At 46.8% G+C, this 16,067-nt stretch overlaps 3 protein-coding genes across 4 annotated transcripts in view; all 3 read right to left on the reverse strand.

Annotated features, from left to right (window-relative positions):
* Positions 1 to 1,044: 1,044 nt before the first annotated feature.
* On the reverse strand, positions 1,045 to 5,439 carry rbm15b (RNA binding motif protein 15B). The gene has a single exon (XM_047025964.1). It carries the CDS (start codon positions 5,203 to 5,205, stop codon positions 2,641 to 2,643), a length of 2,565 nt encoding a protein of 854 aa, XP_046881920.1. The 5' UTR covers positions 5,206 to 5,439; the 3' UTR covers positions 1,045 to 2,640.
* A 450-nt stretch (positions 5,440 to 5,889) lies between these two features.
* Positions 5,890 to 8,372, reverse strand: manf (mesencephalic astrocyte-derived neurotrophic factor). Of its 2 annotated transcripts, none has more exons than XM_047025164.1 (4): positions 8,135 to 8,372; positions 7,495 to 7,622; positions 6,993 to 7,134; positions 5,890 to 6,737 (listed from the first exon to the last, which is right to left on the reverse strand). In XM_047025164.1, exons 1-4 carry the CDS (start codon positions 8,220 to 8,222, stop codon positions 6,553 to 6,555), a joined length of 543 nt encoding a protein of 180 aa, XP_046881120.1. In that variant the 5' UTR covers positions 8,223 to 8,372; the 3' UTR covers positions 5,890 to 6,552. The 2 variants fall into 2 exon arrangements, with proteins under 2 accessions (XP_046881120.1, XP_046881121.1); XM_047025165.1 differs by having other exon boundaries at positions 8,287 to 8,308.
* A 4,146-nt stretch (positions 8,373 to 12,518) lies between these two features.
* The window catches only part of dock3 (dedicator of cytokinesis 3), a 68,699-nt gene continuing 65,150 nt past the window's right edge, over positions 12,519 to 16,067 (reverse strand). The window contains exons 53-54 of the mRNA XM_047025403.1: positions 15,207 to 15,289; positions 12,519 to 14,627 (exon numbers count right to left, since the gene is read on the reverse strand). Of these exons, the coding sequence (XP_046881359.1) occupies positions 14,028 to 14,627; positions 15,207 to 15,289 (683 nt within the window). The 3' untranslated portion in view covers positions 12,519 to 14,027. The remainder of the gene's footprint in view (positions 14,628 to 15,206; positions 15,290 to 16,067) is intronic.

Genomic DNA, 16,067 nt, shown 5'->3' on the forward strand with positions numbered 1-16,067 from the left:
TCTTTTTGGATAGGCCTAGAAAAAAATAGGCATCTTTATATGTATTTACTTTGCAATGTGCACCGCGTATTATTTCAAAATACAATCGTTTTATTGTATATGCTACTTGGAGCTACTTCGTTAGCCTATATGGCATTTAGGCTATTAACATAAGACAGTGACTACACCAGTTACCAACTTGCCATGAAAATAAAACTCATACACTTTATATGCTCGACGCCTATGTCACAATTTACCACGGCGGGCAGCACTATAAAATGGTACCTTACCTTTAGACGTAACAGGCATGACCTACATCTCAAGGCGCAGACGGCGAGAGTTGAATATTGTGATGATTTCATCATAATCCAATGTATCTTTTCAGTTCACGCTCATATGAGAGTAAACTGAAGTGGTTCAGCCTGGCGCTTGTCATTGATGTCCGAAGACGATGTTGTTTTATGTCACTTGTTGAGAAAAGTTTCTCCACACTGCATGACGTTATTGGCAGTTACAGTTATTGTACTCTGAACTCTCTCTTCACAATTCTGCCAACTTTTTACTAAAACACTAAAACGGGTTGAGTGAAAAAGTGTAGTCAGTGCTTCAAAATTTAGCAGTCTTTTTAAACATGAGTATCTGTACTTCTACTTGAGTGGAGGCTGTGTGTACTTTTGTCATCTCTGATCAGCAGGAAGCCAGTTACTGGAGAAGAAGTGGCCGCATGGCTGGCGTCTTGGCTGTGCTGCCACCTAGTGTTTCAAGATGGGATTTGAAGGAATTCCACATGCCGAGCTAATAATCACTCTTCTTGCATAGATACCTTCAGATTAATACATATTGTATACACAAGTATGAAAAAAAATGTGTAACATATCTTTATCGTGAAATATTATATCATTAAATTTGGCATTATTTTATGACAGTATTTGTTCACCAATCACTGTGGATCTGACACCAGCTCACTGTGGCCTACATCCCCCACAGAGTATTCATGATAAATCCTCTTAGACACGCCTTTTGTTTGTGTGATGATTAAATAAAACCTCGCCCTGACAAAGAGTGAAAAACGATCATAAAATGTTTTATTACATAATTCATACAGAATACATGTTCACATGTAGACAGAGCCAAAGAATAACAAGGGGAGAGTTTCATGTTTCAAACCGATTGTCAAGTAGTAACCTACTCATTCTCGTGTTGTCGCCATCTTTGCTCAGTCCAATCTACAGGGGTTACAATAACAAAACATTTGAACTGTAAGTGTTTAAAGTCACACCAGCACACCGGTAGTGTCTAGTCTACACACTTGGCAAATGTGTGAGCAAGCGTCAACCACAATGTGACATCTAGTAAACCGTTCTATTGCTCCCATTTGGTGGGTTAGAGTATTTTTACTGTCTTGGATCACAAAATTATTAAGAACATGTGCAGGGCATGGATTGCATTGGAGTGTTTTGAGACAAGCACTGTATAATAAATAGGTACAAAGGGTTTAAACAAACATTGGGGAAATGCACTTGAATAAAAACCGGTTTCCAAACGATGAGTTCCGGCGTTGCGGCCGTGAAGAAGACAGTTGACGGAGGGACACACAGGCCTCGGAGGAGGAGACGCCAGAGTCCACGCCGGGAACAGGCTGTGCCGAAAGTCAGTTACGTAACCACGGCAACGCCACAAATCTTTCTAGGAGGTAGAGACAGCCTCGATCAGAGCCGTCCAACCCTGCTCCTGGAGAGACGCCCCTCAAGGTGTTCTGGTCAACCCCGTCGGAAACACCTCACCTACAGAGGAGCTGTCCAGGAACATGGTTGCTCAGCCCTGCCCTTGACCAGTAGTCTTGTCAGAAATCACACATGTCACATGACCGGGCAACTGCCCGCCATGTTCACTATGGGATGGATGGACTGATGGATGGGAAGTTGGATGGATCGATGGATGGATGAATAAAAGGTCGATTAAAATGATATAGGTTTCTGATAACAAGGACAGCTGTAATGATTTAGATTTGGAGAATAAAGAACATTTAAAGTAGCTAATACAACATCTTCAATGACAACTGCTTCAATTCAACGTCAAATGAACAAGCCTCCAGGACTGAGTGGATGTTTCTGGCAAAGAACGAACCAAGCTCGTCCATCTTGCATGCAACGTCAGCTTCTAAAAACACTCAAAAAAGAGAACTTCTGGAATGGTTCAATAAAAACAAAGTCAAACATCCAATCATTCACCGTGGGGCTTACGGACCGCTTAGTGTGAGACAGATCAGCTTGGTCAATTCAGGTTCATACAAAACAACAAACAACAACAAAGAGTAAAAACAGAACAACAAAAACAATCCCTCGGTTGTCGTGTTTCAGTTATAAAACAATTCGGTCTCTACGTAGGACTACATTTCCATTCCTCCTTTGTAAATTCAAACTTAAGACCCCCCCCTTTAGCACTCCGTTTCCCAGGGTGCATTTAGTGTGTTTCTTCTTGGTAGTGTGAGCATGGCGGAGGGAGGCAGTGGAGTGAAGAGAGAGTTCAGAGGAGCAAGCAGGCAGTGAGATAGGCTGACATGCATTCCTTTGTTTCTCCACTAACAGTCATCCTCGGTTCCACCATGTCACCCTACTCCTGCTGCAGCGCCCCCTTCCTGTGGAGTTGAGTGTGACAGTCTCAGTTGGAGTCGCTGACCACCACTATGACCAGATGCTCCTCGTCCAGGTTACCCACAGTCCTTTTGGCTGTTTGCAAGTACTGCTGGGAAAACTCGCCCGGAGGGAAGGCGTAGAGCATAGCTCCACCCCCCGCTTCCTTAGCCCCTCCCACAGGAAGGCTGATGACGCCAGCAGCTTCCTTGTTCCTCAGGTAGGTCACCAGGTGGCGCAGCAACCGCACCTGCAGCCCCGGCTCTGGGGGCGGGGCTTCTCTGTCGATGGGGCCCTGAAGGGCCAATAGGACGGCGTATCCCTCGGGCCCGCCCATTTTGACCCTGCGTGTGACCTCGTCCAGCCTGGTCTGGTCCATGCGAAGGCGCTGGGCTATCTTCAGCTGGGCCAGCTTGCCCCCTCCTCCCTGGTTGTCCCTCAGGGCTGAGGAGAGGAAGGCCTTCCCCCCCTCCAGGAGGAACATGGAGGTGGGGAAGCTGCTGTTCTTCAGGGCAAAGAAGCCCTGCCAGGCCTTGGAAAGGGCCTGGGCATACTCGGACAGCGAGCCGGGGGTGCGGGGGTCAGCCTGGGACTCGATACTGGAGCGGTGCGAGTGCTGCTGGTAGTGGTTGTTGTGGCGGTCGGCGTCTGCAGACCTCTTGTGGCGGCCCGAGGTCTCCGGAGCGGCGCCGCCGTCCTCGGTGGAGTGGCGCCCGCTGTCGGGGGTGTGGTCGCGTTGGGGCTCGGTGGTGGAGTCGGGAGCTCTCACCCGGGCTCTGTCTGGGCTGGCCTCGGGGGAGATGGGGCCCACGGGGACTCCTCCCCCTCTGACCTTCGACCTCCCCCTCTCTCTCTCCTCCGTCTGCCTCTCTTCGGACAGACTCCTGCTCCGGCTCCTCCTCTTGCACCTCTCCCCTCCTCCTCCTCCTCCGGCCCCCGCTCGTTCGACCTCCCTCTCCTTCATCCAGCGCTCCCTGCTCCTGCTCCTCCCCCGGCCTCCCCTCCCTCCCCCTCCGAAGGCCTCCGCGGGGCCCCGGCGCTCCAGACTGCGGGTGGGGCTGGAGGGGAAGTCTCTGTCCAGCCTCTCCAGCACCCTCTCCCTCTCCCTGAGGGCGTGGCTGGGCGGGGAGCGGGGCGAGCGCGAGGAGCGCTCTCTGGGACGCAGCTCTCTCTCCAGGCTGCGGTGGTGCCCTCCGTAGCCCTCCGGCAGCAGGTCAAAGTGGGCCGGCAGAGGCACGGGAGGCTGGTAGCCCTGGGGGTAGGTGCGGGTCTCCTCCACCTTGGCAAAGTCCACCCTGAGCCTGCGTTCCGGGCCCCCCAGGGGGAAGCCCCTCATCTGGGTGCAGGCGGCCTGGGAGGCATCCAGGCTCTCGTACTGGATGTAGGCAAAGCTGTCCCCCTTCACGTAGTCGATGTTCCGGATGCTTCCGAAGCGGTCGAATTCCCTCGCCAACGCCGCCAGGGAGTTCCCAGGGCCTAGCCCGCCCACCCAGAGTCGCGTGGTCGGGTTGGCCTTGCCATAGCCAATCTTCACCGGGTTGCCTCCGATGACCCGGCCCTGCATGGCGACCTTTGCCCTGTGGGCCATGTCCAGGTTCTGGAACTTGAGGAAGGCGTAGGCTCCGCCCTGGCCGCGCGCGGGCCGTTTGATCACCACGTCCTCGATGATGCCGTACTTGTCGAAGCCCCTCCTTAGCTCGCCCTCTGTGACGTTGTGATCCAGGTTTCCGATGAAAAGGTTACTGGTCGCTCTCTGGTCGTCCTCTGGCTTTAAGTCCTCCACCACTGGCATGGGGAATCCGTATGGCCGCCCCCTCTCATCCAACATCCCATAATAGTCTAATATCCTCTCCCTCTCCCTGCTCAGCCCCGGACCCTCAACGGGGTAGTGCCTGGGCCGAATGTCGCGGAGGCTACTCGCTGGCCCGGGGGGAGAGAGGGAGCGCTGTCTGTAGGGGTAAGGCGGGGCATGAAGGGGTAGGTAACCGACGTCGGGAGGCGTGCAGCTGCGGCGTCTGACATACATAGGCTCTACCTTCAGGGGCCGGTCGTACAGAACTAACCTGGTGGATTTGGCGTGCCTCGCTTCTTTAGCATCTTCCGGATGCCTGAAATTTACGTAGGCTACACGGCCAAGTTCCGGAGTATGCGAAAGCTTCACACTCACGTCTCCGAACTTTTTAAACTCGTGAAATAACCCATCCTCCACATCTTCGTCGGAGACCTGCGAGCCTAGATTACTAATGAGTAATGTTTTGTATTCCAGGTTACCCGCTCCTCGTGTACTCGGAAGCTCGGGTTTGGGAAGTGCGGTTGAAGTCCGTAGAGGTGGGCGGCTGATTAGACCGAGCTCGTGGTGCGGTGGTCTGTGGTGAATTTCTACGCCGGCCGCGCGTTCCTCTCTCAACCGAGGCTTCTCTCGCTCTCTGCTCCGGGCCTTGTGCTTAAGGTAGCTTCGACTCTCGGCCAGCAGAGCCATGCGCGGTGGCGGAAGGTCCTCCCTGCGTGCTCCGTCTCGTTCCCTCTCTCTTTCCCGTATTCGTTTCGCTAGAGCCCGGCTAGGACTGGTATCTCTCCCGGCCTGTCGCTTCATCCTCCTATGATGGAGCCCAAACTTTTCAGTGTGTGCAAACCGAATCCGGTCTGTGAAGCTAATTCCTCAACGTGCAGAGATTACAAAGAAACGACGGCTTCCGAGACGTTACACAAACTCTTGTATCATCAAGCGACTGCATATAATCCAAAATAAATGGGAAATACATTAAAAAACAAATGAGCATCAGTGGACCTGCAACAACGCCGCCATCTTGGACAAAAGGAATGTGTGCTTTCCGCCAATGGGAGGGGTTTGTCGGTGACGTCGATACAACGCAGGGAGGCAAAATTCCTCACCTCGTTCCCGATATTCCCAAAATGAGATTTGGTATAGAATGTTTCTTGTCAGCAAACCCGTAATGACGCTTCGGCTTTAAGCACACTTACGAAGATTACGGTTTGGTCCTGTTATTTGACACAGGGTCAACTAAAATGAATATGCGTTTGCAGTACTGTAAACTTGACTCCTTTATGAATCACCATTCTGTATCAGATTATTTCATTCATTTTCAGGGGAAACAAATGTGACCAAATTGCAAACCACATGTGGATATATCTTCAATCCAATGCATGAAACGAGAGGGAGGCCAAATACGTTTAGGACTAATTAAAAGGCAGAGTCTGAATGATATGCATACAATTATAGGGTTGACCACCAACAAAAAGGTTAACTACACAGACACATTTTTCAGATTTTAATGAAAAAGTATAGTAGCACAGTTGTAATAAACATTAGGGTCTTACGTGAAAGGTCAATGTGAAAGAGTTTAATTTAAAGATCTTTTCAAGTCTTGTTAAACTACCTCTCCTCAACTCTAAAACAACAAAAACAAAATCTGTCCCTTCCCAACAAAAACTGATTACTGAAGTCTGGGGTGCAGTCTGGAGCATTGGCAAAGCTCACTTCATGCAAGTCACTTTAATTAAAAAACACCACACCTGAGATGTCAAATATTAGAAATAATTGAGGTACACTTGATTCTGGTCCCTTTACATGGCAACGTTGCACTTACGCAACTGCAGTGGCCTTTTGTAATTGAATATCAAATCAATAACACCTCAAATACATATGTATTCAACCCAAGTCTGGGAAAAATGTGGGGTTTTAGCTAAGATGCAGAGTGATTTGAAAGTGATGAGCCTGTCAATGGAGTCCCAAGTCCACCCCTGACTGGTGCAGTCATGTACCTACTCAAACTCTGGTGGTTCATTCACCGCACAGCGAACATTACCCACCCAAAATGTTCATGTCCTTGGACCAATGCAGTACAGCCCTCTCCCTCCCCATCCACACACCTATTCCCCCCAAACCGGATCCATCACTGATAGTCCCATGGTCGAGCTTTTACAGTTCCGTCCTTGCTTTGGCAGCATTGGGGGCGTACATGGGCATGAGTTCGTTGATTTTGCGGATAAAATCAGATTTCTCTGCGCAGCCTTTGCATGTCTCGCCCCACTCTTCCAGAATCTTCTTGAGGTCCTTCACCTTCAGCTTCTTCAGGTCCACTGTGCTCAGGTCCACCTGTTTGTCTGCAGGTGAGAAAGGGGGGCTTAACTTTGGACTTGGAAGGGGTTGTTTAACAAAAGGCTTATGGGTCACTTGGCCATTCATCGATTAACAAGTTAATTTGCCTGAATGGCCGCTAGAAAGTACTATGAGTTCAGAGTAGAGCAGAGTACTACTTGATTGATTACCAGGGAAAAACTGCACTTAGCCAGTGACATTACAGTGAGTCATAAACATTTTTTTAAACGACAACATCCTAAATAGGGATGCCTACATACCATATTTGAGTTCACAGATCTGGCTGTCCTTTTTCTTGAGCTTCTCACAGATCTTTTCCACTGGCGCGTGGTAGCTGAGAGGCTTGGATATCTCGTTGATGATCTTGGTGGCTGCATCACTTGTGGCACCAATGTAGTAACACTGGAAAAGACATACAAAAAAATTATATATATAAATCTGCACTTTATCGTTGTAGATTGGTAAAATTGTCTCGTCTGATTTGCATATTAGGTTAAGTTTTGGACTGCGTACAGTAACAAAACATTTTGCCTATACAAAAGATCTTATCTCACAACCTACATTTTAGTTATCAATGTGCTATTATTCAAAGTTCTCTGTAAGCTGTGCCCCAGAGTTGTCAGCGCTACATCCAAATGTTGCTATTGTTGTTAGCTACACTGGCAAGGAAAGCACAACACTACGTCTGCCGTTTGGGATTTGCTAACGTCAACAGCAAAAAAAAACAAAGAATACTGATTAGGTTCTTCATCTGATCCTTACAAATCGGTTCTCCTTCCCCCTAGCATCCTTGCAGCTTTTAACGAGGGCCTTCTCAATGGATGTGCTGTCAAACTTCACATTTTCGTCTTGAAGCAATTGGTAGAATTTTCCCAGGAAACCGACACACACTGTAATGAAATATGATATGTTATACATTGCATATGTAAATGTATCCGTCATTGGAGATATACCACCTGTGTAGATTGATACTTTTCCTGAGATATTATATTCATATATAGATTATGAACAATGAGCTGTAGCTACAAGATGTTTCCTGTTGATATTTAGCCAGTAGTTGCTAGATGAGTGTACTGTGCCCGTACTAAGCTACACAAGCTACCACGTAGTAAAGCACCGATAAGTTCTTACCTTAGGAGTTATATTCTAGTAACTTAACTAGCTATAGATATTTTGAAAGGGGAATTCCCTCTCATCCTTAGCGAGCACTAAGCTATCAAGTCACTAAAGATGTATTTAGCTGCAGACCACGAATCAATCATAGGCCATCAACATTAGCTATTGGTAACAACACAATTAGAAGCCGTAGAATTAGAAGCTGTTATTTACCCAGGTAGCTAAAAAGTTAGAAAATGTATGTTGATCGCCAACTAGCTAGCTACATAGCTAGCTTCCTACCCACCTTCACAATCTCCTGCTTTCAGAGCATCAGTGGTGCTTGGAACCAAAGTCAGGGCCAGCGCCACCGATAAACCACTTAAACACAACATCTCACGATGAACGAGTAAATCAATGAAGCTAGCTAAAGGTACACGATAAAGAAGATGAACCTACAGGTCATATACATCAGCTAGTGGATGTACTATGCTGACGCCGGTAAGTAAGCACGCAATGTTCTGAATCTGCAAAGCTTCCTGCTGGACACGTCGTCATATACTAATATCCTATTGGTTGTAACCTCACTTCTCGCGTACGTCACTCCACGCACCTTCCGCTGATTGGATATTGGAAGACTCTGGGAACATCGTCGAGTTGTCGCCATTCGATTGGGCAAAATCGACTTTGGCCAGCATTGTAGGAAAGATTTGAACGAAGTTATGTGAATGCCACAAATCCACAAACAATTTATTACCAATAAATTGGACTATGTCCGTTTTCAAATCCCGTTCAGCAAATCATATATTTTCATGTTTGCTAACCTGAAAAACCTATGCTGAAAATGCGGATTAATGTTGAATATGGATCAAGGTATGTTCAGTTGGATTCTAGATTCAGGGACTTTCTTTCACTGAAAAAATACACTAATGAAATAATGACAGCTGTAAACAGTACTGAGTCAATAAAACATCTTTAATGTATGGCATTAATTATGAATTCCACAACAAAGCTGTTAAGTGAGTAGGAAAAAGTGTGTATTTACATCTAAAATCCACATCACAGTTTATTCATGCTAACACAATATATACTGTACAATAGATACTTTCAGAGCAAATTGTACAAATGTTTTCATATTCCCTTCGTTGGATTTTGTCTTCGAAGCAAAACACACAGAATAACCAAAAATAATTAGGCAAATGAAAGTCACATTTTTGTATGTTTTTCTCTACTTTTAAAAACACATTTACATCAGAAAGTACAAGGCAGACAATTAATCACAATCTATACAGGTTTTGCTCTTGTTTATCTTTATAAATACACTGTTCGCCCCCCAGGGTTATGTACATAGAAATAAACTTGCCTGCCAAGATAGCATGGAGACCCACATAGATCTCCAACGCAGTTATATCTGCTGTTCTGCCTCTCTTCCATCACTCTCTCACCAGAAATCTCACCCCAGATCCGGTTCTGTCAGAACGTAGTCATACAACCAGGGCCGTAACTACCATTGAGGACACCGAGGTCGTGTCCTCGGTATTTTTTTTCGTATTTCTGTTTTTTTTTTTTGCTTAAATCGTGGTATATAAACTCAAAATAAAGTACACGTGAAACTGACTGCAGGACGATGATCTTGGTATCCCACAAACCGTAACGTGATTTTATACTTGAAGAGCCGAGTAGCTCAAGAGTTTGGACATATGTGCTGCGCGTCATCAACAAAACGTACTGTCGTTATGGTAACCACCAAACACAAGTCGGACGCTGATGTTACCGCCATAGACATACCGCTACTGTTAGTGAATAGCCTATGTTAGTTACAGTCACTGGAAGAGGAGCGCAGCAAACTAAACATGTAGGTTAAGAGAAGTTTAAGTGGCAGATGGCTGTGAGAAGAAAGATTCATTTTCATGTGGAAATATTGTATTGCAGCAGCGTACTACTCAGATAAGGAAACATCAAATCAAAGTTTGGTTAACTCCGTCAGTACCGGTTGTCAATCAATTTCCACCGGTTGAATCAACATTCATTTTGCGATTGATATGATATGTCATTGATGTGATTGATTGAAAATGAAATTCAGTGGCAATTGGGAAATATCAAACTGACTCGCTATCGCTCGGTCGATACGTTCCAGCCTCAGTTTGATATTTCCCGGCATGACCGAACGGTCGAGGTTAGTAAGTAGTTTATTATATGGCAATTTTAGATTCTTTTCATTTTGTAAACGAAAATAAATGGTACCTTTAGGCTAATTGTAGCTAGCTCTTAAGTCTTCTCACGGTGTGTTTCATGTGTTGCCAAGCAACTCATTACTTTTGATAGAAAGCGGACAACATGGTTCTGCTAAAATGGCTTTAATTTCATCACAAAATAACGACACAAGTGATTCAAAGAGTCTGGTCTTCATCCTCACTTTCGATGACAAAGCTTTTCAGCATCATCTGGATAGTAAAACTCAGCAGCTGACTCGTCGATATCGCTCATTTTGAAGCTGACGTCAGAGGGCAATACGGATCCGTATTGACCGGCGAGGAGGGCAACACGCTGGGGTGACTACCCGTTATCCAATCAAAACGCTCGTACCGTCGTTGCCATATAATAATAATTTAAAAAAAATTGTGGTAACTTGCCCTTACTTCATGAGTCCCATAAAGGTCCTTCAAAAAGCCTCAGAATGCCCCATGTTTACCTCAAACTTTCAAAAGCTCCACACCGCCCCATATTCAAATGTCATAATGATGATGTTTTTGCTCCTTAAGACTCAATAAGAGAAAATGGCCATATTTAAATAATGTAATTTAAAAAAATTCCGGGGGAGCATGCCCCCGAACCCGCCTAGAAGTTCTGACTCATGACCTCAGTATTTTTTGGGGCCTGCGTACGGCCCTGCATACAACTTATTACCCAAACCTGCACCCGCACACAGCTCTACATCCGCTAAACTCACCCACGCAACACAGAAATAATAGAACTATGTCCAAAATGTATACAGTATTATGGAGGCAGGTACAGTTGGGCAAGCAGGCCTTGGCTTTGAATTTGTAAAAAGAAAAAAAAGAAGGTAAAAGCTGCTGTGATTTCAGCATTGGCCAATAGAGGGCATTCAACGCTGATGCCATGCAAAATCATACTTTCTTATTCAAAATGCATCTGCTTCTATTTTCTCTAACAAAGGAACCCTGTGTAAAATTAACTGCAGGCTATGTACAGCTTGCTTTACTACTGGACTCATCCTCACATGGACCAGTGGAGTAGTAGGGACAAGTGAGTATCCTAAAAGAAATGTCAGTGTATCTTCAAACATAAGCTTACATTGTAGTGGGTGGGTAGTTGAATTCTCTTCCTCAAACATCTTCTGTGCTACTGCAGTGGATCTACCAAAAAAACTCAAATTCTTGTATTTTTTAAAAGGTACTCTGACTTCAGTAAAAACATTTGGTAAACCCATTTTTAACCGATAACATACATATGTCTTATGTTCATGAAATTCTGGAACTTTGCATAGTTTATTCTTATTAAATGTGGCTTCACTCTGCATATAGTAGGTGTGCTTTCCACTTCTGGGGAGTACATGTTGGGCTGGGACCTGCTCCAGTCCCCATCAGACCTCAGCTGCTTACTCAAACCTTTTTAATCCTCTTACCTCAAGATGGCCCTGAGGGAGTCCACTGCAGGTCCAAGTTTGGAGCCTCCAGATGGTATTAAAATATATATTTTTGCTGACAAAGTTAAGAGGCATGATTAAATATGAATAATCTCACCGGGCCAGTCTGGAGTCAGACATGGGGTCATGAAGGGATCTCGAATAGTTAAAAGGTGCGCTTGATTGTACCTGACAGCACAATGGAAATACTTCCTTCAATGGAGAGTCTTCATGCAAGGAAAGTTAAATCAAGTGCACCTTAAACTGGGGTCCAGCAGGCCTGGGTGGTACATAGTACATGCAATTTACAATCCCTCTTTTTTTCCACCTTCATCAAACACACAGGGGCGGAGTGCCCGTGGACAGCCTGACAGGGTGGCATTGCTTTGACATTATTTCAAGTGTTATAAGTGGTTAAATAAATACACCATATCATAAATGAGACGTTATATGTTCTCTATCCGCTACACATTAGCATAGGATGAAAACAAACCAAAAATCATTTTAGTTGTTGAATTACAAATAAAATAAGTCCCTCATACAGAGGCATGCATCTACCTGGTCATTTGTACAAGTTTACAGTGTATGTTCCTTCTGTAAGAGAGCAGAGAAATGTACATGGTGATCTTGACAGAGAGCGAGGGAGCACCATCAGAGAGAGAGAGAGAGAGAGAGAGAGAGAGATGGTGTTGGAAAAGCTGTGACTGAACACTGTGACCACACAGACCCAGACACACACCCGAAAACTCCCTGCTTCACACAACAAGAACATATGGGAACACATGGTCTGGTAGAAGTTATAAAAATGGAATTATTCCAAAAGGAATTTCTCACCATCTCACCATCTTAATAAGGAGGAGAGAAGAGGATGAGCCTACAGAATCAGGAAGGATGGAGCAGTATTGAGAGAGCAGTATTTAGAGAGAGACAGACAGGAAAGAATAGTGGACAGCTACAGTCGCTCCCTAACCAGAAAGTGTAGAAACTTAAGATTACAACCAACACCTTTTCAACAAGCTCAAAGTTTCAGACCGTTTCAGAAAAGCAGATATTTCCAGAAAGAAAGATCCCCAACAGTCTGTGAGAGGCATATGCTAGAAAAAGGCTCCTTCTCCATCTCATCTTCCTGACAGCAGGAGGGAGAGCAACCACATTCATGGCAGTGGCCTTTTCCCCGGAACAAACAAACAGGAAGCGAAGCATCAAATCAAAACATAATCTATTTTATGATTATTTCTTGATTTCTTGTATTTTCAAATTGGCTCTCTACTGCCCTTCACTAGACAGTGAGACCACATCCTGCATTCCACAGTTACTAGTGGGCTTCAAGGCCAGTGTCTTGCATATCATATTCATCAACTCTGTCCTCCTTTGCCAAGGATTGCCTTCATATATATTATATCAATACTTTACCATACATTACTGTACATCATACATTGGAAGAAATTGGCAGCACAAAAAATAGACACATATATATATTATCTTTGTTCCATCACCCTGACATCAAAAAGAGTTTTATCCCAAGAGAGGTTCATGCTGATATTGCCTTTCCAGATAAGCAAAAATACTGCAGGCTGATCATATGAGTATTGTGCCAAACAAGCGCTGCTCTGTGAGGAGAGGAAACAAAGGGAAAAAAGAGCTACACTTTAAGTGTAACCTGACATCTCTGATCAACAGTGACTCGACACTTTCCTCCTTTCAACTGTCCATTAACTCTGTGCAGGTGGTAGTCCAGACACACAACCATTATCTAGTTATCAAATAACCAATTCACCATTCCAGTAGCCTGCAGATCATCTATCTAAAGCCCTTTACAACCAGAACCAAACCCACATTGTTTATCCATCTCAGTTTATGTATCGAAAAATAAGTGAGTTGGAAGTTTCTGGTGGCAGGGCATCTGTACTAAAGTGCATCTTCAGTTGAGATGGCAGACTGCAGGTCTTTATCAAACTACAGATCATTAACTGGCGAATCAAACAGCAATCAGTTAACTGATCATCTTTGTGCAATGACCTCCGGTTTTGGCCCTGAACTATGATTCAACTAGAATCTGTGGCGAGTCAAAAGGTAGCTGTACCGTATCAGTGGAGTATCACAACTCGACTCATTTTGACACACTAAAGATGAACATGAAGTTCAGTATGACATCATTAGAGATGAAACATGACATCACTGACTAGTTTGGTTTAGAAACACTCACGTCATTACAAAGACACTTCCTGAACATGTAGTGGGGACACACAGTGATGACAACTGGTTAGGAAACTCAGAGCCTCCCATCTGAAGGACCAGAGGGTCTGGAGGGGACAGGGTGGGGTATGGGGAAGAGGGGCAGGGAGCGGGGGACAGAATCTATCACTTAACCCTTTTACCGGCTTAACCCTAACCCACCTTCCAATTGCAATTGGTGAGGAAGATTCATAAAGTAAATCTCCACAGAGATGAATCAGGTTGACATCCTACAAGTTTAGAGTTCGTTCCCGACGGTAACGTTCCCCACCCTCACTCCCAGCTGCACCATCCCTGACCTGAGCATGTCCTGAGCCCCCTACTCCTCACTGCTGACCCCATGCTCCCACGCCACCTTGGCCTGCTCCTCCTTGCCCCCCAGGAGGGGCTGGGAGATCTTGCGGGGCATGGGCCTGGGGGGTGCCGGCGAGGACGGAGGGCCCAGGTCCTCCTCGGGGATGCAGCCCTCCCTGAGGTAGGGCTTGGGGGGCAGGGCCGGGGGGGGCTCGTGGTGGTGGTACAGGGGCGGGTGGGGGTAGTGGAGGTGGAGGGGGCCCTCCTGGGGGACGGTGGCCAGGATGGGGGCCACGCCGCCGGGGGCGGACAGGCTGCGGCAGGGCGGGAGCTTGGCTCCATCCAGGACGTCGGGCTCGGACACGCTGTAGCGCACGGCCAGGTAGGGGGAGGGGGAGTCCAGGTCCTCGCCGTCCGTGGTCCACGTCTGGCTGCTGGGGGCGGAGTCTAGGGTGTCGGTGCGTACGGGCGGCTCGCAGGAGGAAGATGATTGGCCGGCGGGGGCGAAGTTGCTCTCACTGAGGGAGGAGACGCCACTGCTGGCGCTGCCAGAGAGGGTGGAGTTACTGCCATCCAGGACGGACTGGGGACTGGTGGGCGAGGCAGGTATAGGGTGCAGGGGAGACTGGGGAGAGAGAGGAAACACACAGAGAGATAGATAGAGAAAAGAGAGAGAATGAGGGGGAATGAGAGAGAAAATTAGAGCGGGAATGAGAGAAAGAATGAGGGAAGAGCAAAAACAAGAGGGAAAAGAAAGACGTTATGGTACTTCCTGACTGCCTGCCTGCTGACAGACTATCTAACTGACTGTTGGACAATCTGACTGGCTGGCTAGCTTGCAGCAGGAGAGAGAGATGTTATCACTGGGTGCTGTTACACACAGATGCATTCCTAAAGACGGCAGAAAAGACATGATCAAACTGAAGCAAATGGACAAATGGAAGCACACACACATACACTCAAACGTAACCTCTCTCTCCTACTCACTCACACACACACACACACACAAACACACACAGCTCTTATTATCTTGAAAGTCATGGGATGTTTGTAAAGCTCAGACTCCCAGTAGACTGAGGGGACCATGGGAACCAACAGGACATTAGGGAGACAGACAGACAGACAGACAGACAGACAGACAGACAGACAGGCAGGCAGGCAGACAGACAGGCTGACGGCTGACTAGCAGAGACTAGGAGGGTACCTTTCTTAAGGAGCGCGCAGGGAGAGCTGGAGGGAGGTCGCTGATCTGGTGGTGGAAAGCATCAAAGTGCATCGAGAAGTGTCCTATTGGGAAGACACAGCAGGACAGACGGGTTGGAGCGAGAGACATCCAGAGAGAGAGAGAGAGAGAGAGAGAGAGAGAGACACGGGGAGAGAGACATCCAGAGAGAGAGAGAGAGAGAGAGAGAAAGAGAGAGAGACGGGGAGAGAGACATCCAGAGAGAGAGAAAGAGAGAGACACACACAGAGTGAAAGAGAGCGAGAAAGAGAAAAAGAAAGAAACTGCTGTGTTCAGAGCTCTGATGTAGATGCCCTGCCCAGAGCAAACCCTGCAGGCTCCAGACCAGATCTGGCAGCACGTGGATGGGTGCAAGCGGCCGAAGGCGGAAGCTTAGAGCAGTGACCGCCATGTTGCTCCCACTCCTCAGACCCATCTCAGATCTAGAGTCTGGGGAGGAAGCTTAGCTCTGGACAGGGCTATCCTCAGAGACAGGGGAGGGGGGAGGAGGGAGGAGGGGGAGGAGGGAGAGACACAAGGAGGTACGAGAGGGTAGGGGACATCTAAGACATTGAGGGCAGAGGGCACGCTGTATCTAAGAGGGAGAAGACACACACACACACACCATGTTCACCCCTGCTAATCACCTCCCTCAGAACACCGTTTAGAACATTTATCCGACAGACCCACGCACGCTTGCACACGTATGCATGTACACGCATACATACACAGACACGTGCGCAAACAGACACACAACCGCAAACACACACACACATGAAAGCACATGCACACAATACTGTAGAATCACGTCAACATGAAAGCACACACACACACACACAATGA

This window comes from Hypomesus transpacificus, chromosome 9 (assembly GCF_021917145.1).
Source record: "Hypomesus transpacificus isolate Combined female chromosome 9, fHypTra1, whole genome shotgun sequence".
NCBI lineage: Eukaryota > Metazoa > Chordata > Actinopteri > Osmeriformes > Osmeridae > Hypomesus > Hypomesus transpacificus.

Coding starts and splice junctions, on each gene's coding strand:
- manf (XM_047025164.1), bottom strand. CDS start 8,222: ATGTTGTGTTTAAGTGGTTTATCGGTGGCGCTGGCCCTGACTTTGGTT. Junction 7,623..8,134: donor GAAAGCAGGAGATTGTGAAG/GTGGGTAGGAAG, acceptor ATTTCATTACAG/TGTGTGTCGGTTTCCTGGGA. Junction 7,135..7,494: donor GGGGGAAGGAGAACCGATTT/GTAAGGATCAGA, acceptor TGTCTTTTCCAG/TGTTACTACATTGGTGCCAC.
- rbm15b (XM_047025964.1), bottom strand. CDS start 5,205: ATGAAGCGACAGGCCGGGAGAGATACCAGTCCTAGCCGGGCTCTAGCG.